The 22454-nt window shown below is 49.5% G+C and overlaps 1 protein-coding gene across 1 annotated transcript in view; it reads right to left on the bottom strand.

Annotated features, from left to right (window-relative positions):
* GALNT14 (polypeptide N-acetylgalactosaminyltransferase 14) overlaps positions 1-22454 on the bottom strand; it is a 217101-nt gene that overhangs the window by 65799 nt on the left and 128848 nt on the right. The window contains exon 2 of the mRNA XM_025261310.3: positions 10418-10587. Coding sequence (XP_025117095.1) covers positions 10418-10587 — 170 coding nt within the window. The remainder of the gene's footprint in view (positions 1-10417; positions 10588-22454) is intronic.

The raw sequence follows: 22454 nt of genomic DNA, 5'->3' as shown, positions 1-22454 counted from the left end.
TAAAAGCACTATAAACTGTAAAATTAAATTTTGAGAAAATCTCCCTCAGCATCTCCTCCTTTCCCCAACTCTACAGATCAGATCTGCACAGATATATCAAATGGTATCTGAACATATAGTTCAAGCATTTGTTCCACTAAATAACAATGCACCTATGTCCACCCTCCACAGACAGTGTGGACACTAAACACAGGAGACACGACATCACCACACTTGCTCTGGAACCAACATCCCCAGCTCTGTTCTTGGTGCTGCTGATATGAATGAGTTGGTATGGTTTTCCAATCTCTAGCCCCAATTTGGGCTTCCCTGGTAACTCAGCTGGTAAAGAATCTGCCTGCAATGCAGGAAACCCTGGTTCAATTCCTGAGTCCAGAAGATCCCTTGGAGACGGGATAGGCTACGCACACCAGTATTCCTGGGCTTCCCTGATGGCTCAGATGGTAAAGAATCCACCCACAATGCGGGAGACCTGAGTTCAATCCCTGAGTCGGGAAGATTCCCTGGAGGAGGGCATGGTAACCCACTCCAGTATTCTTGCCTGGAGAATCCCCATGGACAAAAGAGCCTGGATGGCTACAGTCCATGGGGTTGCAAAGAGTGGGACATGACTAAATGACTGAGCACCACACAGCACAGCCCCAGTTTATCTCCTCACACACTGCTGCCACCCAAGCAATCACGTGCTATCTGGGCTCAAGACACACACCTGACCTGCAGAATGCGGACACCTCTGTCGCATTTAGACCTTCCAGAAATGACCACGGCTCCACTCCGCACCACTGTGTTTTCCTAGACAACTAATTTTGGCCTTTTGTTGAGCGGCCCCTTTGAAGGGAGTGGAACACTGAGGTCTGGTGGAAACCACAGGGAAGTAGCCGCACCGTTTTCTCAAGGAGATCGGCTGTTCTCAGGAAGCTGCAAAGAGGCTTCTCTTGGGATGCTGCCAGGCCCCATGTCAGTTGGTACCAAGCACCACCCAGATGGTAACTGGGTGCCCGCATATGTGCATGTGTGTGCACAGGGGAGCATGTTCTCAAAAGACAAGTGCAGAGTCTAGCCAGGACCCGGAAGTGTGGAGGTGGGCCAAGGCTTATTTTTGAAATGTTTCCTGAAAAAGATTCCTCAGTGTCTGAGACTAGGGCTTCTCCAAGTCTTATTTTAGTCCTGCTTGAATCACATTACACAGTAGTAATAATAGATAACAGTGACAGAACCCTATGTCTCAGGTATTCTTCCAAGAGCTTTAAATCTGCACAATCATTCCCTGAGGAAGGTGCTCTGAGACCATCATGGAGAAGACTGTGAGGTCACAGTCAGTAAGCAGCCACATCTCGATGTCACACCAGATGGCCTGGCTCCCAACTCTGAGCTCTCATGCTCCACTAGAATGCCCCTTGATGGTCAGCCAGCTCACTCACTTGAAAACCTTTGGTTCATATTGACCTTTCTCTCTGTCTTTGTTCTTGAAGTCTGCACACTGGAAGGTACTGGAAAGATGGAAAATCACAAGTCTGGCTGTCCAGAAGGAAGGATGTCCCCCCTTGATCTTTCTGAGCTATTTCCTGGTATTTATTAGACATTTCAGCTAAAGGATCAGAGAAGAGTCATTCCTTCCCTTTACCTGAAGGGGGAAATGTTCCTCTAACTGAAACAGTTGAGGGAAGATACCCTAGTGACTCCAGGGATGTGGTCAGACCCAGCACACTGAGATCTGGAATGATCTGCTTGAAGGCCAAGCATCTCTTATTCTCCAGGGAATTCACAGTGGTGGCCTTGTGGAAGGTCTGAGCTGAGGAGGTAAAAAGCCAAGACTTCTCATGCCTGCCCACACCCTTCTAGACGGTTGGTCCATCCCCAAGTTAGTCATGCACCAACTTTTACCTCCATCCCTTTATTCTCACTTCCCTGTGCCCAAGCCCGGCCCAACCCCATGGTCTGTGGGACTGCAACAGCCTTCTGACTGCACCTCATCTCATTCCTTCCCCCCAACCTTCCATATTAATCTTCCTAACATCCTGCTTCACATATCTAAGTCTCCCTACCTTTGGTAGTTATCTAAGCTAAACCTTGGCTGCATCCCAAAGCCCCCACCATTGTGTTAGCCCTGCCTGATAGTTCCCTCACCTGAGCCTTCTAGCCCTACTAACCCAGTCCACTCCTTCTTGGTCATAACCGCACCATGATCTCCACATGCCTCCCTATCCAGCCATCATCCTTTATACAGCTGCCTCTATTTGTGCAACGTTCAGCCTAGGTCAGTGCCTCCATTGCACTTTTCACGGGCTCCCTGGCCTCCCTCCCACTTCTGCACAGCTGTGCCATCTTCTCCATGGGTAGTGGCCACGTTTCTACTGCTTGATGTTCCCATGGGCCAGATCGTCAACTGACTGCAGTCACTTTCCTCCTCTCTAAACCCCGGATCATAGCAAAGTTGTTGTGAGGCTTAACTGAAAGAACATATATAAGGTGCCTACCACGTGTCAGGGGAATAGTTTGATCAATAAATGTTGGCTGATTATGGTCCTGGATTTATGTGCTAACACAGAGAATTCTTTGTTGAGTGAAGGTGGTTTTAAATTTCCCGTGATTTGATTTTCTCCCTGTGCTCTGAGGATTCATTCCCACGCCTGCACTTGCAAACCCTGATGTTTTCAGATGGTTTGAGAATGAATCCAGTGGGGTGTTCTTTGAATCCATCAGTCTTCAGTTGAGACTGATGAAGCATCTGAGTGCCAGGTTCTCTGCGGGGCTCTGGAGGGGGGTGCAAAGATAAGCCAGCACGTCTGCCCAGGTCGTTCAAGGAGGGGAGAGGGAGAGCTTGAAAATGGGGTAACGGGTGCTGCTCAGAGGTGAGCATGGGAGTGGGAGGTGCTGCCCTACTTGGCCTGAGGGGGCACAATGTCTCCCTGGAGTGGGGACCCCACCCACCCGGGTTCCTGAAAGGTGAGAGAGCATCCCAAGCAGAGAGGGCTGTGAGGATGAGAAGGTGAGAAGGCATGAACCCTCGTGCACAGTCAGGCAGCTGCAAGCCTGGGCCTGGCTGTGGTGGGCGTGGCTTCAGGGGCTGGGTGAGCTGGCAGCAGGGCAGGACTTTGGATGGGGCTCCATGCATCCGCCTCTGGGATGCTGTCCATGGAGGAGGCGTGGAGGGTGGACGGGTGTGGGACCACAGCCCAGTGGGAGGGTGGCTGGGGGCTTCTGCTGTCACCCAGGTAGAGGGGCAGCAATGAGCAGGGAGCAAAGTCAGAAGCCAAGAGCTATCCAGGAGTTAGACTCAACAAATCAAGGGTGGGCGAGGAGGGGGGCCACCAAAGGCTTGAGTTACAGGGTGGGCAGTGGGCTTGCCCTGAGACGGAGACATGAAAGCAGACTGGGTACTTGGTGTCTTGAGAGGCAGGCTCAGCAAGGCTTGCGGCAAGGGAAAAAAGGAAGTGTCTACTTAATGAATCAAGCAGGGACAGGGAGAAGCGGGAAAACCAGAGAACAGAGGTAACGATGCCTGATGGGCTGGCTTCAGGGTCACTGGGAGGGTGAGGTGAGCGCAGGAGGTGAGAGCTGTTGGATATAATCTGCTTCAGTCCAACGTAAGTGGCTCCTCTTACTGCGTCCAGGACACCCAGGACTCCGCAAGGGGCCTCTGCTGATTGTGCCCCTCGCCAGCCCAGATGGAAGCCCGGCTGCTACATGATTCCACAGGTCCCCCAGCAGAGCCCTTCTTCTGTCACATCACACATTCCTCAGTGAGTTTTCCTGGCACCCTGGGGCCCAGGGCTCATGTCACTTCATCCCACTGTCTGTCACCAGGACCACACGGGTGGCCTCCTTCCCACGGCTTCTCCCACCCACAGCTGTCATCTCCTCTCTGCTCTTTTCAGCTCTTGTCAAACACATTTTGTACTTCCTGGCCCCCAGCCCTGAAATCACTCCCTCTGCTGGCCTTGGCATCTATCCCTAGGATCTGAAAAGTGCAAATTTTACCAGATGCGGCATTGTGATTGCCTCATGGCTTGTTTCAACGTTCTCATTTTCAAAGTAAGTCTGACATTCAGGCAAGTGAAGTGTTGGGTGCTGAGAGCCAAGGCTGAGGCAGGATGCTCTCTGCACAACTTCCCTGCCCCCGTCCCCTCCACCCCTGCCTACCTAGCTCTCGGAGAACATCGTTGGGGGCAGGTGCCAAGCCAGGACCTCTCCAAACTTACCCACGTCGCCCCTTTCTCCTGGTTTCAGTCACCCTCTCCCACCTCCTGGACCTGCTTTTGCCCACAGCTGCGAAGCAGTGAAAAGATCCCAGGGTCTGAGTGCTAATGCTGGTCCTCAGACTAATACCAGTTTGCTCACGACCACAGCTAACAGTCACCACAAGCTTATGAGGGGTTAAAGACCAGGCTCTGCATTTGACATGGATGGATTTGCTTACTCCCACAGCAACCCTGGGTACCATTATTATTCCCATTTTAAAGATGAGGAAACTGAGGCTTAGGAGTTGAGTAACTCACACCAGGATCAGCTGGTAAGTGGCAAAGATGCTCTCTCTCCAAGTTCACATGGTGAGGAAACCTACCTGCCACTTAGCCAACCAGTAGCCTTGCCTGGGCCTCTCTTTCATCCACTGAGAAATCACAATGGCCCCTTCACCCAGAGGGTACTGAGGACATCAAGGGCAGGAGATGTGAGAGGGCTTAGGAAAGTCTCCTATAAATATAAGATGTGATTATCCTAATCTGAGGGACTCACCACAAGGTTCAGCCTTTCACTGAGAAATTGCGGCAGGTGTCCTGAGATCCCCTGGACCTCATCGAGCCAGTCCTGCCAGCCTTGTTTCTCTCTGCATTAGGGGCATCACACCACAAGTGTTCTTCAAAGTGTTAGTGGGTAATGGTAACTGCACATGCCAGCATCCTGGGTCTTAAAGGGAAAGAAGCCACATGTTCCAACTTCCTATACTTAGACTGAAAAACGTGGGCAGGCCAGTTTGCAGTTTGCAGTCAAGTTGCCATCCACGTGACATGTCAACTCCAGGGGCAAACAGTTTTGTTGTCATTGTGTTTAAGAGGTCCTGAGATGTTCAAATAAGTGCAAAGACGGTGTTAAACCAGCTTACATTTGGATCTCCAGTTGGGAGGGAGTCTGGTCACCTCCACTGAGGGGAAGGCATGAGAGGGAGGGGGAGGTCATGCATGGAAATGGCCATGGCAGCAAATTAAAAGGATGGTTCTACGGGTTCTGTGGGACCCTTGCCTCCTGTGTGTGAGAAGAAGGATTAATCCAGGGCTTTGAGGAGTAGGGAGGTGCTGCTAAGACAGAGGGAGTCCTGCATCTGGAAATTGCCTCCATCCTGAACCACTTTCTAAGTCACTTCTGGCATGTACTGGCAGAGTATCTTCCACCAGCAGCAGAGCTAGAGGTAACCTTATTCACAGTCTCTGAGCTACTTCTTACTTCTTGTGTGTGTGTGTGTGTGTGTGTGTGTGTGTGTGTGTGTGTGTTTGCACTCAGTTGTTCAGTCATGTCCAACTATTTGTAACCCCATGGACTGTAGTCCGCCAGGCTCCTCTGTCCATGGGATTTTCCAGGCAAGAATACTGGAGTGGGTTGCCACTTCCTTCTCCAGGAGATCTTCCTGATCCAGGAATCAAACCCATGTCTCCTGCATCAACAGGCAGATTCACACTGCATCACCTGGGAAGCTCTCTTACTTCTTACAGGTGAAGAAACATACCCAGAGAGCTGAGGAGTTGGGAAGTAACTTAGACGAAACTCTGCTCTTCTCATGCTCAGTCCAGCCGTTTCCCCCATTTTATCACGCTGCCCAGATACAGGACAAAATGCCAGAAACTAATCAGAAGAGGAGCAGATGACTGAGGACGGACTAAGAGCCAGGCTTCGTGTTTGGTTCCTGGGCAAAGGACATAGCAAGATGAACAGGGGAGGAGCAAGACCCTTGATCAAGTATACAAGTAGCTAATATGCTTAGGAAGAGGTACTCCACTTCACTGATTAGCAGGGAAAGGCAGACTTAAACCACAGTGATACACCACTGCTCAGGCTCTAGAAAGGCTAACATGAAAGAGACAGACAATAGCAAACGACTGGCAACAAAGCTGCGGAGCCGCTGGAATTCTTGCATTGCCAGTGGGGTGGAAATGGTATGACCACTTCCTTAGATGTTTGACAATATCTAGAAAAGCTGCCAGGGACACACCCTACAGGAACCTATATGCCTGTTCGCCAGGAGATAAATAAAAGGTTACTCATAGGCGCTCTATCAGAAGAATTTCACACTGGAAAAACCCTAAATAAGTATTAACAGTAGACTAGATATACAAATTGTAACATTTTCCTCCAAAGGAATACTATACAGCACGAGAATGAACAAACTGTCTTGCAAAATGTGACTGGAATTCACACATCTCTCCCATCTCACCCCCGAGTAAACTCCGAGGTCTAAGAACCAACACCCTACCCTGAAGATGTCAGAGCCTCAGAGCCAAGATCCCACACTGCACTCCACCTCCGTGGGCAGGCTCCCAATTCAGAATGAGCTTGGTCTCCCCACCAGCAGGGGCTCTCAGAATATTGTGCTGCCCAAGGATGTATTGCCTAGGGCATCTCTCAGGGTTGCTACAATGAAAAGATAGGGCCAGTGTGAAAGTGAAAGTGGTCCAATGTTTACTGAATTAACTATAAGGGAAATCTGTCTGAAACTCACAGAGCAGACAGGATTGGGGGGAGGGGGTGAGGGAAGAGCCTGCAGGGTCAGCAGGCAAGAGACATGGGACCAGAGTGGAAGGAATCCTGGCACAGAGACACCTGCTGTCTCAGCCTCTGTGGTCTTTCTTCCCCCGGACCCTGGTGAGAACCCCTTCCCGGCCCTGCAGGTGGTCCTCAGGGCAGCAGACACAATTCTCCTGCTGAGATTCCAGGCTATTGGGAAACTCCTCCCACTATTCCCCTCAAAGCTCTTTGAAACTCTGAAGTGCTCTGGAGTGAAGCGCTCTCAGAACCTCTGTCACCAGGCTCACAAACTCCTGTGCTGAAAAATGGTGCACAGGAGGGGCCAGAATGCAGTGGATGGGCGAGCCTGTTTGCAAAGCTAAGTGTCTGTGATGGGTTTCCCCTCCCCTCCCTCCACCTTGATGTGGACTCACCAACTCTGTGCTGAGCTAGTGGAATCGCCTTGACTCTGAGGGAATATGAACATTTTTTATGCTTAGCCATTCCAACCACAAAGATTTTTATCCTATTACCACTCAGTGACGAGTACAAGGAGAGAAATTATGATCATCTTCGACAGCCATTCCAACCGAGTAAATACAAGGAAGGAGAAATGCAATCCTAGACAGGGCCACAGCCCCTTCATTTCCCAGGATGGAAAAGAGCAAAGGAAAAATGTCTTCCCGGTGAGATGTATCGAAGTGTGGAATTTTCCCTCCAGGCAAGCGATAGGCATCCCACTGTTCGAACCACTTAGCACCGCACTGGACAGAGCCCAGGAGGATATGCCGAGTGGAACACTCAGACCCAGCCTGGCCAGGGGGAGGTGAACTAACGAGGCTTCCCAGCTCTCACCAACACCACCCCCCACCAGCCCATAGCTTCTGGGTGCATCCACCCTGCCACCTGCTCCCCTGCAATCAAAGCAACCCCATAGTAAGCATTGCCAGGCAACAGCAAAAATATACATGTGCTTTATCAAAATATTTTCCCCCTTCTCGAGGGGTGTGCCTCCACTTAATGGCTTCCTGTCTGCCAGACGTTTTATGTGCTACTTGGATGATGGCAAATCCAGCTGTTGTCACCAGAATGTGGTGATGGGTGGGAGCGCCTGGCCTGAGAAACGGGGACTATTTGCTGGACCAGTCAATGCTTTATAAATAGTGGAACTCCCCTGGGAAATCTTCTCAGACTCACCCCAGCTAGACACTGTCTCTTCCTCACGTTGAAATAGTTATTTACGGCACTCCACCCCCACCCCATCCCCAACACAGGCAGCCACATCTATTCATCCTTGTGACCACTAGAAATTAAGGCTCTCATCCACGTTAACAGAACTATGGGCCTTAGGGGAAAATTTGGATGCTCTGATGAAGCACCCGTGTAGTCTTCACATGAGACCAAGGCGGGTGGGAGAGCAGAGTGTATGTATGTATTTATATATGAAAAAGAGAAGGTCAACCATGGAAGAACGAACCCATCACAACTGTGTGGCACTCGGGGAGTGAGAAAGCTTCAAGGTTACCTGGTTCAAGCACAGATGAGACGACAAACCTAAGATGGGGCAGGGATGGGTGGAAGGCCATTGCTGGTCACCTTGCTCAACTCCTCTCACTGGACTTGAATCGGGGATGAGGAGATGGAGCAGCAGCAAAGACATGACTGAAGACCCAAGACAGCAGCTTTCTGTCTCAAGATTGTGAAAATGTCAAGTGTTACATAAGGAGTGGGGTGGGCAGGGAAAGGTTGATAACCTCATAGGGTGAATGAATAGATTCACTGGAAACTGTAGTCACTCATTTCTAAACTATCCTCACCACCTACCCCATGGACTCTAAGACTCCCATAAACCCTGGAATGGGGAGTTCAAAACCTTCCCTAGTCTTATTTCTTACTCTTCAACTCAGTCATTCCAGGCTACGGGTAAACCCCACTGCCTCCCATAAAATACTATGGACTCCATGGGAAAAAGGACCAAGAGAAAGATGGTGAGTCTGATCAACTTCACACAGAGGATCAAGCCCCCTGCCCCTCTGAGGCTTCTATCACATGATGCCCCAATATGACCAGTTTCTCAGGGGTTCCATCCCTCAGTGCACTGGCTTTTCAGCCAGCACAGCGGGCTGTTGGTGAAACCCTCACAGCCTTCCTCTTTTCTCCCCTCCTCACTCCACCTGTGCAACTGTGGATTCCTAGGCCATGCCCCCCAGTGCCCACCCTCTCAGCAGCACCTGCTCTAATGCTCAGCTAATAGTTCTGGGTCTCAGGCACTGTCCTAATGCATCCTATAACTCACAATGCAATTACTGTGGTAGGGAAATTGGAAGCAAATTTAATAAGCTCAGCCCCCTCCCACATGCTGTTTCTTCACTCTTCTCTTTTCAGTAATGAGAATTCTTTAAGGGAAAAGGCCTTTTTCCCTTTAATGGAGGCTATTCTCCTGATTCCTTATCTGAAGCCCATGAGGATGGGAGGATATGGAGAAGGGGACTTCCTCTAGCTCCTTTTGTCCTGTTTACTCGTAAGGCAGATGGGAAGAGAGCAGTCAATTGTCTTTCCAGGCTTACTCTCCCTTTCATCTGCTCAGCTAACATTTATTGAATTCCTATCACACATCACAGATTTCTCCCCCTAGAGGGCAACTGGTGTTATAACTAGTTTAACCTTAGCTGCAAGGCATGATGGGAAAAGGAAGAGGTTAAATTGTGTCTATGGAGTCGGGTCCCCAGGGTGGGCCAAGAGCTATAGTAGGAGCTTCTTGGTAAAGGTGATGCCAGTTGCCAACAGGATGGCAGCATATTGACCCTTGTGGTTGAAGAAACTGAGAGGAGGGGGCAAGAAGGAACCAGAGAAGCCAGAGGTCTCCAAACAAACTGAGACAAAGCCTGTCTCCTGGACAGAGGCAGAGGGCTGCATAGTGTAGGCAGGTAAGCATCTTTATTCCAGGGCCTACTGTCTACTCAAACCCAGGGCCTCTAAGCTGGACCCACCCACCAACCATGGACTTTATCTGATCCACAAAAGAAAGCTGCAGTGCCAGCTGATGCTCTGTGGTTTACAAATTTAAGCAGGCATCAGAATCACTGGCAGTGCATGCTGAGACACAGGTCACCAGGCCCCACCCCAGAGCACCTCACTCAGTAGTTCTGGGGGGAAGCTTAGAATCTGCAGTTCTAACTGGCGATGTAGATCCTGGTCTCCTGGAGCACCTCAATCAGTAGTTATGGGGGGAAGCTTAGAACCTGCAGTTCTAACTGGTAATGCTGATGCTGGTCTCCTGGTCTGGGAAACCACATTTTGAGAACTATTGTTCTAAGCCTTTGCTATTCGATGTGAGCCCTGGACCATCCATCAGCAGAACCTGGGAGTCTGACAGGAATGGAGACTCTCAGGCCCCACCGCAGACCTGCTGAATCAGTGTGACAAGAACCTCAGATTATTTAAGTTCAAGAAACACTTACCTGTGGTGGCGATTCTCAATCCTGGCTGCTCACTGGCATCACTTGGGGAGCTCAGAGAAGTGATGCTTCAGCTGGTTGGAGGCTGGCATCAGCATTTTTTAAAAGTTCCCCAAGTAATTATTAGGAGATGCCTGGATTAAGAACCGCTGGGACTCCCACTCATGACTTACACTCCACACCCATTTTTCCAGCACTGAACTTACCCCTCATGACTGTGGGGAGGGGTCGGGAGGAAGTACCTGAAAAGACGAGTATCTGGGACCACCCGGTTGCTGGCGATCCGCTCACTCTCCCGCTGGTTGAAAGCATACAGCTTATAGGGATCGTCGCCGACACGCCACTTCTTGGCATTCAGATACCGCCGCTCATCAAACTGGTCCCATAGGTCATCCCAATCACCATCCGAAATCTATGGGACATGAAGGGGAAGTCGGTGAGGACAGCTCCGGGCCCTCTCAGCTCCCTCTGTCAGTGCCCAGAGACCAAGCATGTGCCAGCAAGGTTCAATGCAAAGATGGGGCAGATGTAGGACATTAATAAAACCATCAGCAGTAATAATAAATGATGATGACGACAATGGCAGCTACCATTTAATGAGTACTGTACTCATATACCGGGCACTGGGTTAGGACCTATACACACTTATATCATGTAATTCTCATAATTTTAGGAAATGGATGTTGCTCGTATTCCCAATACGCAGACAAGGCCGTCTCAACAGTCCAAGCACCTTGCTCAAGATACCACAATTAGGAAGCAACAGGGCTGGGACTTGGATTCTAGAATACTAACCCCAGAGGCCACCTCTCTGGGGTAATTTTAGACATGTGATGGAAAGTGCCGGCACAATGGCTGACACATAGTAGGTACACAATGACTGCCATTCCCTGCTCTGCCAAAGAAGGGCAGCAATGGAAAGCAAGCGATCCATCTATAACGGGGGGGTGATACCTGCTGGACAGACACCTTGTGTGTTCCTTCCTTTCTCCAACCCAGGCTGCTGCTGCTGCTGCTAAGTCGTTTCAGTTGTGTCCGACTCTGTGCGACCCCATAGACGGCAGCCCACCAGGCTCTTCCGTCCCTGGGATTCTCCAGGCAAGAATACTGAAGTGGGTTGCCATTTCCTTCTCCAATGCATGCAGGCATGCTAAGTCACTTTAGTCGTGTCTGATTCTATGCGACCCTATGAACAGCAGCTAACCAGGCTCCTCTGTCCACAGGATTCTCTAGGCAAGAATACTGGAGTGGGTTGCCATTTCCTTCTGCAACCCAGGAATCTATAGTTATTTTTAAGAAGCCTCCAAGGGGGAGCGAGTAACAACCCTCATCATATGAGGAGACAGCACTTTAGAATGTGTAAAGCGATTTCTGCATTCATCTTTTTTGTTGTTGTTGTTGTTATTGTTTTTGTTTTTTTTATTTCCTTTTTTTTAAATTTTATTTTATTTTTAAACTTTACATAATTGTATTAGTTTTGCCAAATATCAAAATGCATTCATCATCTTGATTCATTCTCACCAAGACCCTCTGCAGGGTAGGGAAGACAAAGTTTCAGAAAGGTTACTGGCTTGTCTGAGGTCCTCCAGTGGATGGTGGCAGAGCAAGCCCAAGCAGAGCTCTGACTCTTGGACCCTCCAGTGCAGAGGAGGCAAGGAGATTCACACAGGGGGAGGCCGATTCCTGCCCAGACCCCGGCCTGCCGCCTCTGCCCTGCCCACCCAGCTCTGCAGCCACCAGAGATTCCTCACAGCCAGTAAGGGGTCTGGGCTTCAGGGCCTCTGCAAGCTGGGTGCTTCCCTTGATAGTCACTGCCCAGTGGATGCTAGTACTGCCCCCACTAGGGGAGAGGCAGTCTGTATCAGCAAAGCTCAGACCTTTTAGGTTCAAGAAAGCCAAAAGAACACTGCATCTGGAAAAAACTATTGACCAGGCCCTGACATGGACCATGAGGACTGGAGCCCCGGGGCTGGCACAGTCACCAAGGATGAGATGTTCATTCATGTGTTACTGACCCCTGGCCCTGTGCACGTATCTGAAGCTGCCTGGGTACCACCCATCCCATCACTCCCAGGATGCCCTTCTGTCCTCCAGGCACCTAACAGGAGAGCCCAGGGCAGGCACCGCAGACAGCAGTGCAGGCGCTCAGCCCACACTTGGCAGGTAGAGGGGGGCCACTCGTGCCCACATGCACATTCATCTCAGGCACCCCTCCAGCTTATCAGGTAATTGATCTCTCCCTTTCACACTCTCTCTGTTATCTTCTTTTGAAACAGCATTCTCCTGCTAATAGCACAAAATGAAGCATTGGAAACCAGTGATTTTTATCCAATAATTGATTTTATTAATGTCCTGTGATATTGCTGCTACATGGGGACACTGAGGGGGGGAGTTGAAACCCCAGCCTGGGCTGTGCCATGCCATAGCCTGACAGCTGTCATCTGTGCTTGGAACATGACCTCAGGGCTACCCTGACATCCCACTCTTGCAGGAAGGGCCATGCAGCTGGCTCATGCCCAGCTGAATTTACTGCAAATCTCAAAATAATTTGTGGGCCCCTACAGTGCAGAAAGTGAAGAGGCTAAAAAGCCTCTTGATGAAAGTGAAAGAGGAGAGTGAAAAAGTTGGCTTAAAACTCAACATTCAGAAAACTAAGATCATGGCATCTGGTCCCATCACTTCATGGGAAATAGATGGGGAACAGCGGAAACAGTGTCAGACTTTATTTTTGGGGCTCCAAAATCACTGCAGATGGTGACTGCAGCCATGAAATTAAAAGACACTTACTCTTTGGAAGAAAAGTTATGACCAACCTAGATAGCATACTCAAAAGCAGAGACATTACTTTGTCAACAAAGGTCTGTCTAATCAAGGCTATGGTTTTTCCAGTAGTCATGTATGGATGCGAGAGTTGGACTATGAAGAAGGCTGAGCACTGAAGATTTGATGCTTTTGAACTGTGGTGTTGGAGAAGACTCTTGAGAGTCCCTTGGACTGCAAGGAGATCCAACCAGTCCATTCTAGAGGAGATCAGCCCTGGGTGTTCTTTGGAAGGAATGATGCTGAAGCTGAAACTCCAGTACTTTGGCCACCTCACGCGAAGAGTTGACTTATTGGAAAAGACTCTGATGCTGGGAGGGATTGGGGACAGGAGGAGAAGGGGACAACAGAGGATGAGATGGCTGGATGGCATCACCAACTCGATGGACGTGAGTTTGAGTGAACTCCGGGAGTTGGTGATGGACAAGGAGGCCTGGCGTGCTGCGATTCATGGGGTTGCAAAGAGTTGGACATGACTGAACGACTAAACTGAACTGAGTGCAGTGTGCCAGGGAGGAGGAGATGCGGAGACGGCAGTCCCCTGCCCTCCAGCGGGTTGCAACGTTACATGAAGATGTTTATAACAGAGGAGGGACAGGAATAGGAACAGCCTCCCAGAAAAACATCAAATGAGTTAGGGCTTGAAGGATGAGCTGGGATTTTGCTTTGCTGAAGGGGAGATGGGAAGGGAAGTGTGTGCAGTGAAAATCCAGATAAGAGACACGACAGCTTAGAGCCATCGGGGAATGGCTAGCTCAGGACTGGGGAAGCCAGAGCTGAGAATGCAAAGAGAGCATGAGTGAAAGAACATTCTGGAACATAGATGGTCCTGTATGAAGCAGGTCGGGGGAAAGTGTCTGGCTACATGTTTAGGAGGGAGGGGAGGGAAGAGAGCTCTGCAAGGAGACCAGCTGAGAGGTGACCTTAGCCCTTGAGCCTGGTGGGAAGGGAAGCCTGCTGGGGTCCAGGTGGATGGTTCTACCCATTGGCTGGAGAAGTTGGTGGTGAGGCAGGCTCTTTGGGGAGGCACGGGGGCTGGAGAGATGACACTTGACCTACAGAGACAGCACTCGACCAACCTTGGCTTCATCCCCACACCCACTCTCTACTCACACCAGACCAGGCTCAAGGCCAAGAGGGCACAAGGCCGGGGGTGTTGTTCAGCAATCGCCACCCTAGGGCAGCTAAGCACCCTTGGCATCCTTGGAGATGGTGCCATGAGAACTGAGCTGGCTTCCAGAAATCCTAGAACCAGAGCAGCAGCCAGGCTGGCAAGAGAAACTGTCTGAACAGTCAGTCGAGGTGGCCTTGCAGGGGACCACTCCCTCAGATAGTCACGGGCATGGAGCGGGTTCACACTTCCCTGCACTGGATCCACTGTGGGGATCTCCCTGTCCTGGGACCTTGGTATTCCTATAGTGAAGTCTGGATGCATTAAGTAATGGTGAAGCTATGTTTAAGACAACACTACCAGTTGAGTAGCAATTTCTGTTTTACAAAGTACCTTGCAGGTGCATGGCAGAATCCCCCATTTGGAGGAGGAGGGGTCAGCTTAGAGAGGTAAGGTGGCTCATCCATGCTTGACAGCTGGTAAGTGAAGGAACCCCCGACAGAGTCTCCTCAGAGCATCCCAGCATCATGGACAGAACAAAGGTTGTCCTCTACTGAGGGTGAGTGAGCAGAGAAAGACCCCCTCTGAGGAGTAGGGTGGAGGACATGCTCAGAGAAAGGACCCCAGCCCCTCTTGCCCTACTTGTCCTCGGAATAGAGTGACCACAGTCCTCCATGGACTTCTGAAGGGGCAGTGACGTCATAGGCCTGTTTTGGGGCTGATTTCCAAGCTCTTCAATCCATAAGTCCCACGTCTGGTGTCTAAGGGCCCAGAGCATGTACATTGTACCCATGCATTGGGCTCCTTGGTTCCTGGGCTCATGTGAATGCCCAGAAAGCTTCCGAACACGCATTTTCACCTTAACAAGCCTTCCCAGCCCAGGAAGTAGAATGCTGCTGCTCCAAACAAGGACACAGGAGCCCCCAGAGGGCCAACCCCAGAACTGCACCCACTCCCACGTGGCTACCCCCAGGCTGCCCTCACTCAACTTTCTGACCAAAATTTATTCAGTCCAGAGTGGGCGTGTTTCCAAAGAGGGGTATAAAGCCACAAACAGAAACAAAGATCATCTTTTAAACAGAAAATTTCTGACTAAGCCAGCCAACCCCCTGGCCAAGACCAGTGCTTAAATAACTTGGCACCAAAATCAAAAGCTCAAAAGCACATCTGTTAAGCTGCTTCATGTCTTTCCTCCCACCAGGCTTCTGTGAGAAATCTGGAACCCCTTCCCTCCATCCTTCCCTGGCCTATTTTCTCTCACTCTGTTTTCCAGCTGATTATCTGGCTCAGGAATCACGGGGGTAGCCTTCCCTTCTGTTAGGTTCTGAGGCTGCCTCTCTGTTCCACTAATGGTTTTGTCTCCTTCCCCTTGTTCCTGCAGCTTGGCACTGCTAGTTTTCTCTTATTGCTCTCATTCTCTTCTTCTTCAAATGGGAAAATCTCTAGCCCTTGCTAAGGCTTCCATCCTACTCTGAACTGCACCTGATCCTCAAGGAACATCTCAGAGTCACCCTGTAACAGCTAACGCCTTGAGGGGCATCCACCATGTGTCCTAAACATTTACATTTAACCCTCACTTGATGTGTGCATTGTTTTAGTCCTGTCTGACTCTGCAACCCTATGGACTGTAGCCGCCAAGCTCCTCTGCCCATGGGATTCTCCAGGCAAGAATACTGGATTGGGTTGCCGTGCCCTCCTCCAGGGATATTCCTGACCCAGGGATTGAATCCATGTCTCTTAAGTCTCCTGCACTGACAGGCAGGTTCTTTACCACTACGCCACCCAGGAAATCCACAATACTTACTGTAATGGAATCAATAGGACTGTCCCCATCTTGTAACTGGGAAAACTGAGGCACAGAGAGATTGAGTAACTTACCCAGTGTCACACAGATAGGAGGTGTTAGAGCCAAGATTTGAACCCCAGGGTAGCCTGGCTTCAGTTCCATGTGTTCAGCCATTAGGTGACTCTGCCTGGCTTCATCTTCACTGCCATTTTCTTGGGTCTTCAAAGACTGTCTATGTGTTTCCCACCATTTTTCTAGGTCCAGTTCTTTCTTTTCTTAGAGATCTTCCTCCAAGCAAAGACATCTGTACACCCCTCTTAACCTCCCCCTGCCTGCTCCTCACTCCCCTATCTGGGCAGCTGTTCTCCTCCCAACAGTGGTCTTGGTCCTAACAGCCCAGGCCAAGAAAAGGGGGAGGGCTGCAGGCAGATTCCTGCAGGATGATGGGAATGTGATAGAACAGCACAGAGAAGGTCATCATTGAAAAAAATGATAGAACTGATCATTTAAAGACAGTACAGGGACTTCCCTGGTGGTTCAGTGGTTAAGGGTTCATGTTCCAGTCAAGGGGTGTGGGTTGATCCCTGGTCCAGAAGCTAAGATCGCATATGCCTCATGGCCAAAAATCCAAAGCATAAAACAGAAGCAATAGTGTAACAAACTCAATAAAGGCTTTTAAAATGGTCTACATCCAAAACAAAAAAAAACAAAAAAAATAAAGACGATATAATTCATCTATCCAACCAATGTGTGAAACTCCAGTGTAACATTCTGCTGGATCCAATGCACATTCATCCAGTTAGGAACACAGAGGCCCCCAAGATGCCCACTCCAAGCTTCAAAGGACTATATATAACTTCTAGAAGTTTTCTTCTAATTTTGAACCAGAATTTGTCTTCTTGTAATATCTCCCTTTGGGAGCTGGTTTTTATCCCCAGGGATATTTGATGCAAATCTGACCTTCCTTTCTCATGTCCTTGACATATTGAATGACAACTATTGTGTCCTCCAGGTCTTCCAGCCCCCCATTACGTGACTTGTATCTCAGAAAAAATGACCCAGAGGAGTGCAAAGATCTACCAAAGGATCAAGAGAACACGACTAAGTGAAGTCGGGTGGGATTCATCAAGGAATTCAAATACCCTGGAAAGCCTTCCATATGTGTGGAACAAGGAGAGAGGCATTGCTCACGACAGAGTCTAGCTTTCATATGCAGATGGAAGCTGCTCTGTTAAAGTGCTGTTCCTCTGATAATGCCCACTACTTTCTGAACACATAAAACTACCCATCCCAGCTCCCCTGTCAGAACCCTAGAGGGAGGGGTCCCCCAAATGATGTCTAATCCTTACAAGCCCAATATTCCACAGAAAATTGCATCCCCAGTCTCCCAGTGAGAACACAGGCACAGGGAGGATGAATAAGTTGCCCAAGTTCACACAACTGAGAAGTGTGTCTCAAAGCCTACAGACCCAGCTTCTCGGCCAGCCATGCAGTCTGGAGTTCCCGTACCTCCCTGTACCCAGGCTACTTCCAGAACTGCAGCCTCTGCTTCCTAGCACCACCCCGGGCACTGCCCCTGCCTTTCACCCACTGCAGCTGTCTGCTTCCAGCACCATGGCAGACCGGATGCCAGGACTTCCATGCTAAACTACAGCCACATCTTGCATAATTAAAAACAAATGTGGTTTTTAATGCATTGCTGGACTTTCTAGAAGGAAAATCTTCACCATGAGATGAGGGATGAGGCCAGGGATAATATAGGGTGGTGAAGCCAGAGGTGGGATAGATGATAGTAAGTAAAGATAACATGTGAGGCTGCCCCAGGGGTAATGGTCATCGAGAAAGTAAAGCCCACCTCCTAAAAGATGGAGACACTGAACCTGAGTCTTCCATAATTAAGGCTTGGTCATTCAGTCAGGTCTGACTCTGTGATCCCATGGACTGGTAGCCCACCAGGCTACTCTGTCTGTGGGATTTTAGGCAAGAATACTGGGTGGATTGCCATTCCTCTTCCAGGGGATTTTCCTGACCCAGGGATCAAATCCGCATCTCCTGTGTCTCCTGCACTGCGGGCAGATTCTCTACCTGATGAGCCATCAGGGAAGCCCAGTTAAGGACAAGAACAGGGACTAAATGGTCCCAGGTTAGCTGTGAGCTGGCTCATGGCAAAGGCAAACATAAACCTTATCTGGAGGAAAGCAGTCCCAAGGCAGCTCCCAGGATTCCCACGTAGCTCACCAAAAGATGAATTCAAAATAAAAAATGATCATACACACAAGGAAACAAGTCACTATAAGGGAGAGTCAGTGGAAACTATAAAGAACATATTCTGATCCACCAAGAAATTCAAACACAGAAATTACAGTAACAGAATAAAACATATGCAGCTTGAAATGTGGAATGAAAAACTAGCAAAGAACAAAAGTTCTTGGAAAAAGAATCAAACAGACTTTCTAGAAACAAAAAATATATATATTAATGATTGAAAGTCAAACAAATGCTTACAATCTTCATAGCGTTTTCACAAGAACGTCTCATTTATATTATCCCTACTTGGCCCCACAAGGCCAGTTAGGTTGTTCCCATTTTGCAGATGGAAAACTGAGGCTCACGATAGCAAAAGAACTTTCTTGAGACCACATAGATAGGAGCTCACAACTGAGACTCTAACCCAAGACTTCTGACCTCAAAACAGGTGTTCCTTCCCCATCACCAGATGTGTCACTCATTCACGGGGCCTCTTTGCTCCCCCTGCTAGGCAGTCACAAGAATACAGGAAAATCTGCCCACCTCTGTACTATTCTGCTGTCAACCCATCCAGGGAGTGACCTTGCGTTTCCAGAGGGCCAGTCAAGAGAGGATAGCATGATCCCACATCAGACCAACACTGCTAGGTAAGTCCTACTTAGCCAGACTGGGTCTGTGAGAGAGTGACTGCCAGTAACAGACTCCCCACAGTGTGCAGGGTCAGCTCAAACAAAGAGGCAAGGACAAGCCAGCCCTCGTTCACCCCACCTGGGTTCACGACACAGGCAAGAGCTGCAAAATCCTTCCCCCTCATCTGGGGACAGCACATCAATTATGGATTATTAGATAAGATCTCCATTTTAATATTTCCACCATGTATTATCACCTCTCCCTCTCACTGGAATTCTGTCTGGGGAGTTATTTAACTGATGTGCAGAAATCTAAATTTAATTTATTATGATCTAACTCACTTTAGAAGCCAAATTACCCTGCACTGGAGAAGGATCAAGTCAATATCCCACTTGGCTTTCTATTTATCTTCTGCACGGTTTTCTCTTCTCTTTAGAATTCATTTTATCTCGGGTGCTGGTAATAAATTTAAATTTTCCTCAGAATTAGGCAATTGCTCCTTCAATGTTGTAGTTTAATGGTTAGTATTAATTATATGAAAGTCACTCTTAGAGAATTTGGTAGATGGAATGGACATATAATAGAGGAGGAAAGGGCAATTTCTCAGACCAAATGAGGTAGCAGATCATTCAGTAGGATGAGTTTACTTTTCTATTCTACCTCCTTCTGTCTCTTCTCCCCACTTTCTTTCTTACCCCCACTCCCTCAAGAGCCAGGTGCCAAGGGATGGGGTCTGCTGTGGCTTCTCTGAGCTGCTGGGAGGTCAGATGGCCTGGCCCCACATCAAGAGCCCCTCTGTTGCTGGATTCAGTCTCATTTGGTCTCTGACCAGAGCCACCATAGCCTAAATCTCTCCTCCCCACCACTGCCCCAAAATACACACTCAGCACATCACAGCTTTGGGAGGTGCTATGAGCCTTCTGGTAGAAGACAAGTTCTGATAATTATTATAATTGCCTGAAAACTCCAACTGTGAAATATAATGTGATTAACAGAATGGACAGAAGCCCAACTTTTGTTTCTGTAATAGGAAAAAAAAAATCTCATGCAATTTGAGCCTTATATGGAGATTAACTTGCTTGCTAATTAGCGTGATAGGGAGATGCCAGGGAAGTATAAATCAGCGTGACTGGGCAAGAAGGTCTGGTCCCCCTGCACGTGCCAGGGTGGGTGAGTTCTAATGCTATGTGTCTGCTTCCTACCCCACACCTTATACATCTACCGCCAAAGACCAAACCCAGAGCTCCTTTATGGATATCAGCATCTCAGGTCACTGGTTGTTTGCTTGAAGAACACCTCCCAGTTGCTGGTCAGCAGGAAGACAGAGAGAGAGCGGGTCTTAGCCACAGCATTGATCCCTGCATCTTCTTTGAGTCCTAAGGTGGAACAGTAAGCAGACATGGGAACACAAGAAGCCTCAGTCCCTTCCAGCTCTGGAACCCAGGGAGCAAGAGATCAAGTGCAGAGGGAGCCAAGTAACTACCCGCGGCTCGGGAGGAAGAGGATTTGGCGGACTGCATGGTGGTGCAAAGTGGGTGGCTGTGCCCCATCACCAGGAAGCTGGCACAGGAGGGCAGCAGGCGTGAAGAGATGGAACCAGTATTCAGGAGGGACCAAGGAGAGGGCCTACACCTGGGAGAGAGGACCGGAAGTAGGCTCAGGAAGGGAGGCCCCCAGTGGAACAGAACCAGACGCTGAAACTCATTGTCTCTGGAGTGGACAGCTGAGTCATCGTGGGATCTCAAAAGACTGAGGTCTGACAGGTGACTGACACTGCAGCTATGTCCCAGGACAGGGGTGTGAGGGAAGAGGAGGCCACTTCTCCTGGGGTAGCCCAACAGCGTGGCCATAGCAGGACAGAGATAGAGCCTCACGGTCACTAGAAGCAGGAAAAAAACCAAAATGTTAAAAACAAGATTTGGATTTCCCCAGTGACAGAAGAGGTCTCCCTCTTCACCTATACAGAGCCAGGAAATATCTTGAGGCATCATCAGAAGTCTCATTAGCCTCAAGGAGTAGCTTTGGAAGGAAGCAGTTTTCAAGGGGCAGGACTGAACCACAGTGTGTGGCAGGGGCCACATGTGAACATGCCTCCAGGGACACGAGAAACAGAAATGTGAGCAAAGACCTTCCAGGAGCCACACAACACCCGCCTAGTGACGCTGCCTTAAATCTCCCCTTTGGGTGAAACAGGGCTTGCCTGGTAAAGATGGTAAAGAGTCTATCTGCAATGAGGGAGACCCAGGTTCGACTGAGTCAGGAAGATCCCTGGAGAAGGAAATGGCAACCCACTCCAGTATTCTTGCCTGGAAAATCCCATGGATGGAGGAGCCATCCTCCATTGTTGGTGACAATATATGCCCGTGGGTTGAGTTTGCAATCTACCAAATTGTGACCCAGGGACAATCATGGAATAAAAGGAAGGGGGTAAAGAAAGATAAAGGAGGGAAGAATGAAATAAAAGGAAAGGTGCTCACTCTACATATTAGGCTTTTGTGACATCTCTCTCCTTCAAGGGGCCCCTTGTACATTTCAACCCAATTTCACCCAGACAGAAATGCAGCAGAGAGTTCTGAGGTGTGGAAAGGTGGAGGTGGGCAAAGAAAGGGATGCACAGCACCAGAGAAGATCCTGCAATTCCCCTCAATGGTCCCGAAGATGCCATAAGAGAACAGGAGTCAGGCGAGCTGGCCCCGAGCCTGGTTCTGCTACCACATCCCTTCAACCTCTTATGGTAGGTTTCTCCCTCCACCCCAGGGGCAAGATGAACCTTTACCCCACATGATTTTCCAGATCTAAATTAAGTCTCAGAAATAAGACAGGAAAAATTGCTGGGCAAAACATAAGGCGAAAGTAACCCATTATTATTGTCAGCATTGCTGTGGTTACTATTATTCCTTTTGGGGACAGAATGCTAATGAGGAGAAAATTTACTATTTTACAATTTACACTCAGCTAATTTACGTTCAGCTTCTTCCTTCCCTGTGGCAGAAATGGGGTCTCTGACTGCACCTCCTTCCTGTCTGCCTGTGATGAAAGGGACAGGTTGCTGATGTTGCCTGGGGCTTGGGAGGGCTCATCCACCCAAAAGCCCCATCTCAGACATGGGTCTGAACACAGAGCCATGCAAACAACACAGCCAGGAAACTACTTTTAACCAGGTCATCACCAGCTTGGAAGGCTAGAAATCTAGCTTTGCGAGGCCTCTGTGCAAACTCCCTTTATTACGTGGCTGGAGGTGGGACCTGGGGCAGGCACGGAAGCCACGCTGGGCGATTCTGGGTAGAGATCCTAGGATCTCAGAGGTGAGGTCAGAAACCAGAACCTGCTTGAGACGCCGAGGCTCCCATCAGGCTGAGGAGCCTGGGCATCAGGGCTCCCTGCTCGAGGGCTGGCCCCTCTCCCTCTCCAACGCAGCGGCCCCGGAGGGTCTCCTGGGTACCTCCTGGGACTTGGCTTCCAAGAGCTGGGATGGCCAACCCTACAGTCGCCCTCACAAGGAGTGTGTTCACCAGGGTTTGAAGCTTCCCCAAATCTCCCTCTGGGTTCTTCTCAGGCCAAGGTGACCTTGGGGGAGCCAAGATGGAAATGGCTGTGGGAAGCCAGGGAAAGGGACCGACTTGAAGAGGTGAACAGTTCGCACACTGGACAGAGCCGCTCAGAACAGCAGCCACAGCTAACAGTT

Source organism: Bubalus bubalis, chromosome 12, assembly GCF_019923935.1.
Source record: "Bubalus bubalis isolate 160015118507 breed Murrah chromosome 12, NDDB_SH_1, whole genome shotgun sequence".
NCBI classification, from domain to species: Eukaryota; Metazoa; Chordata; class Mammalia; order Artiodactyla; family Bovidae; genus Bubalus; species Bubalus bubalis.
The sequence above is the reverse complement of the archived record's forward strand: the minus strand, read 5'-3'. Positions and strand labels throughout refer to the sequence as shown.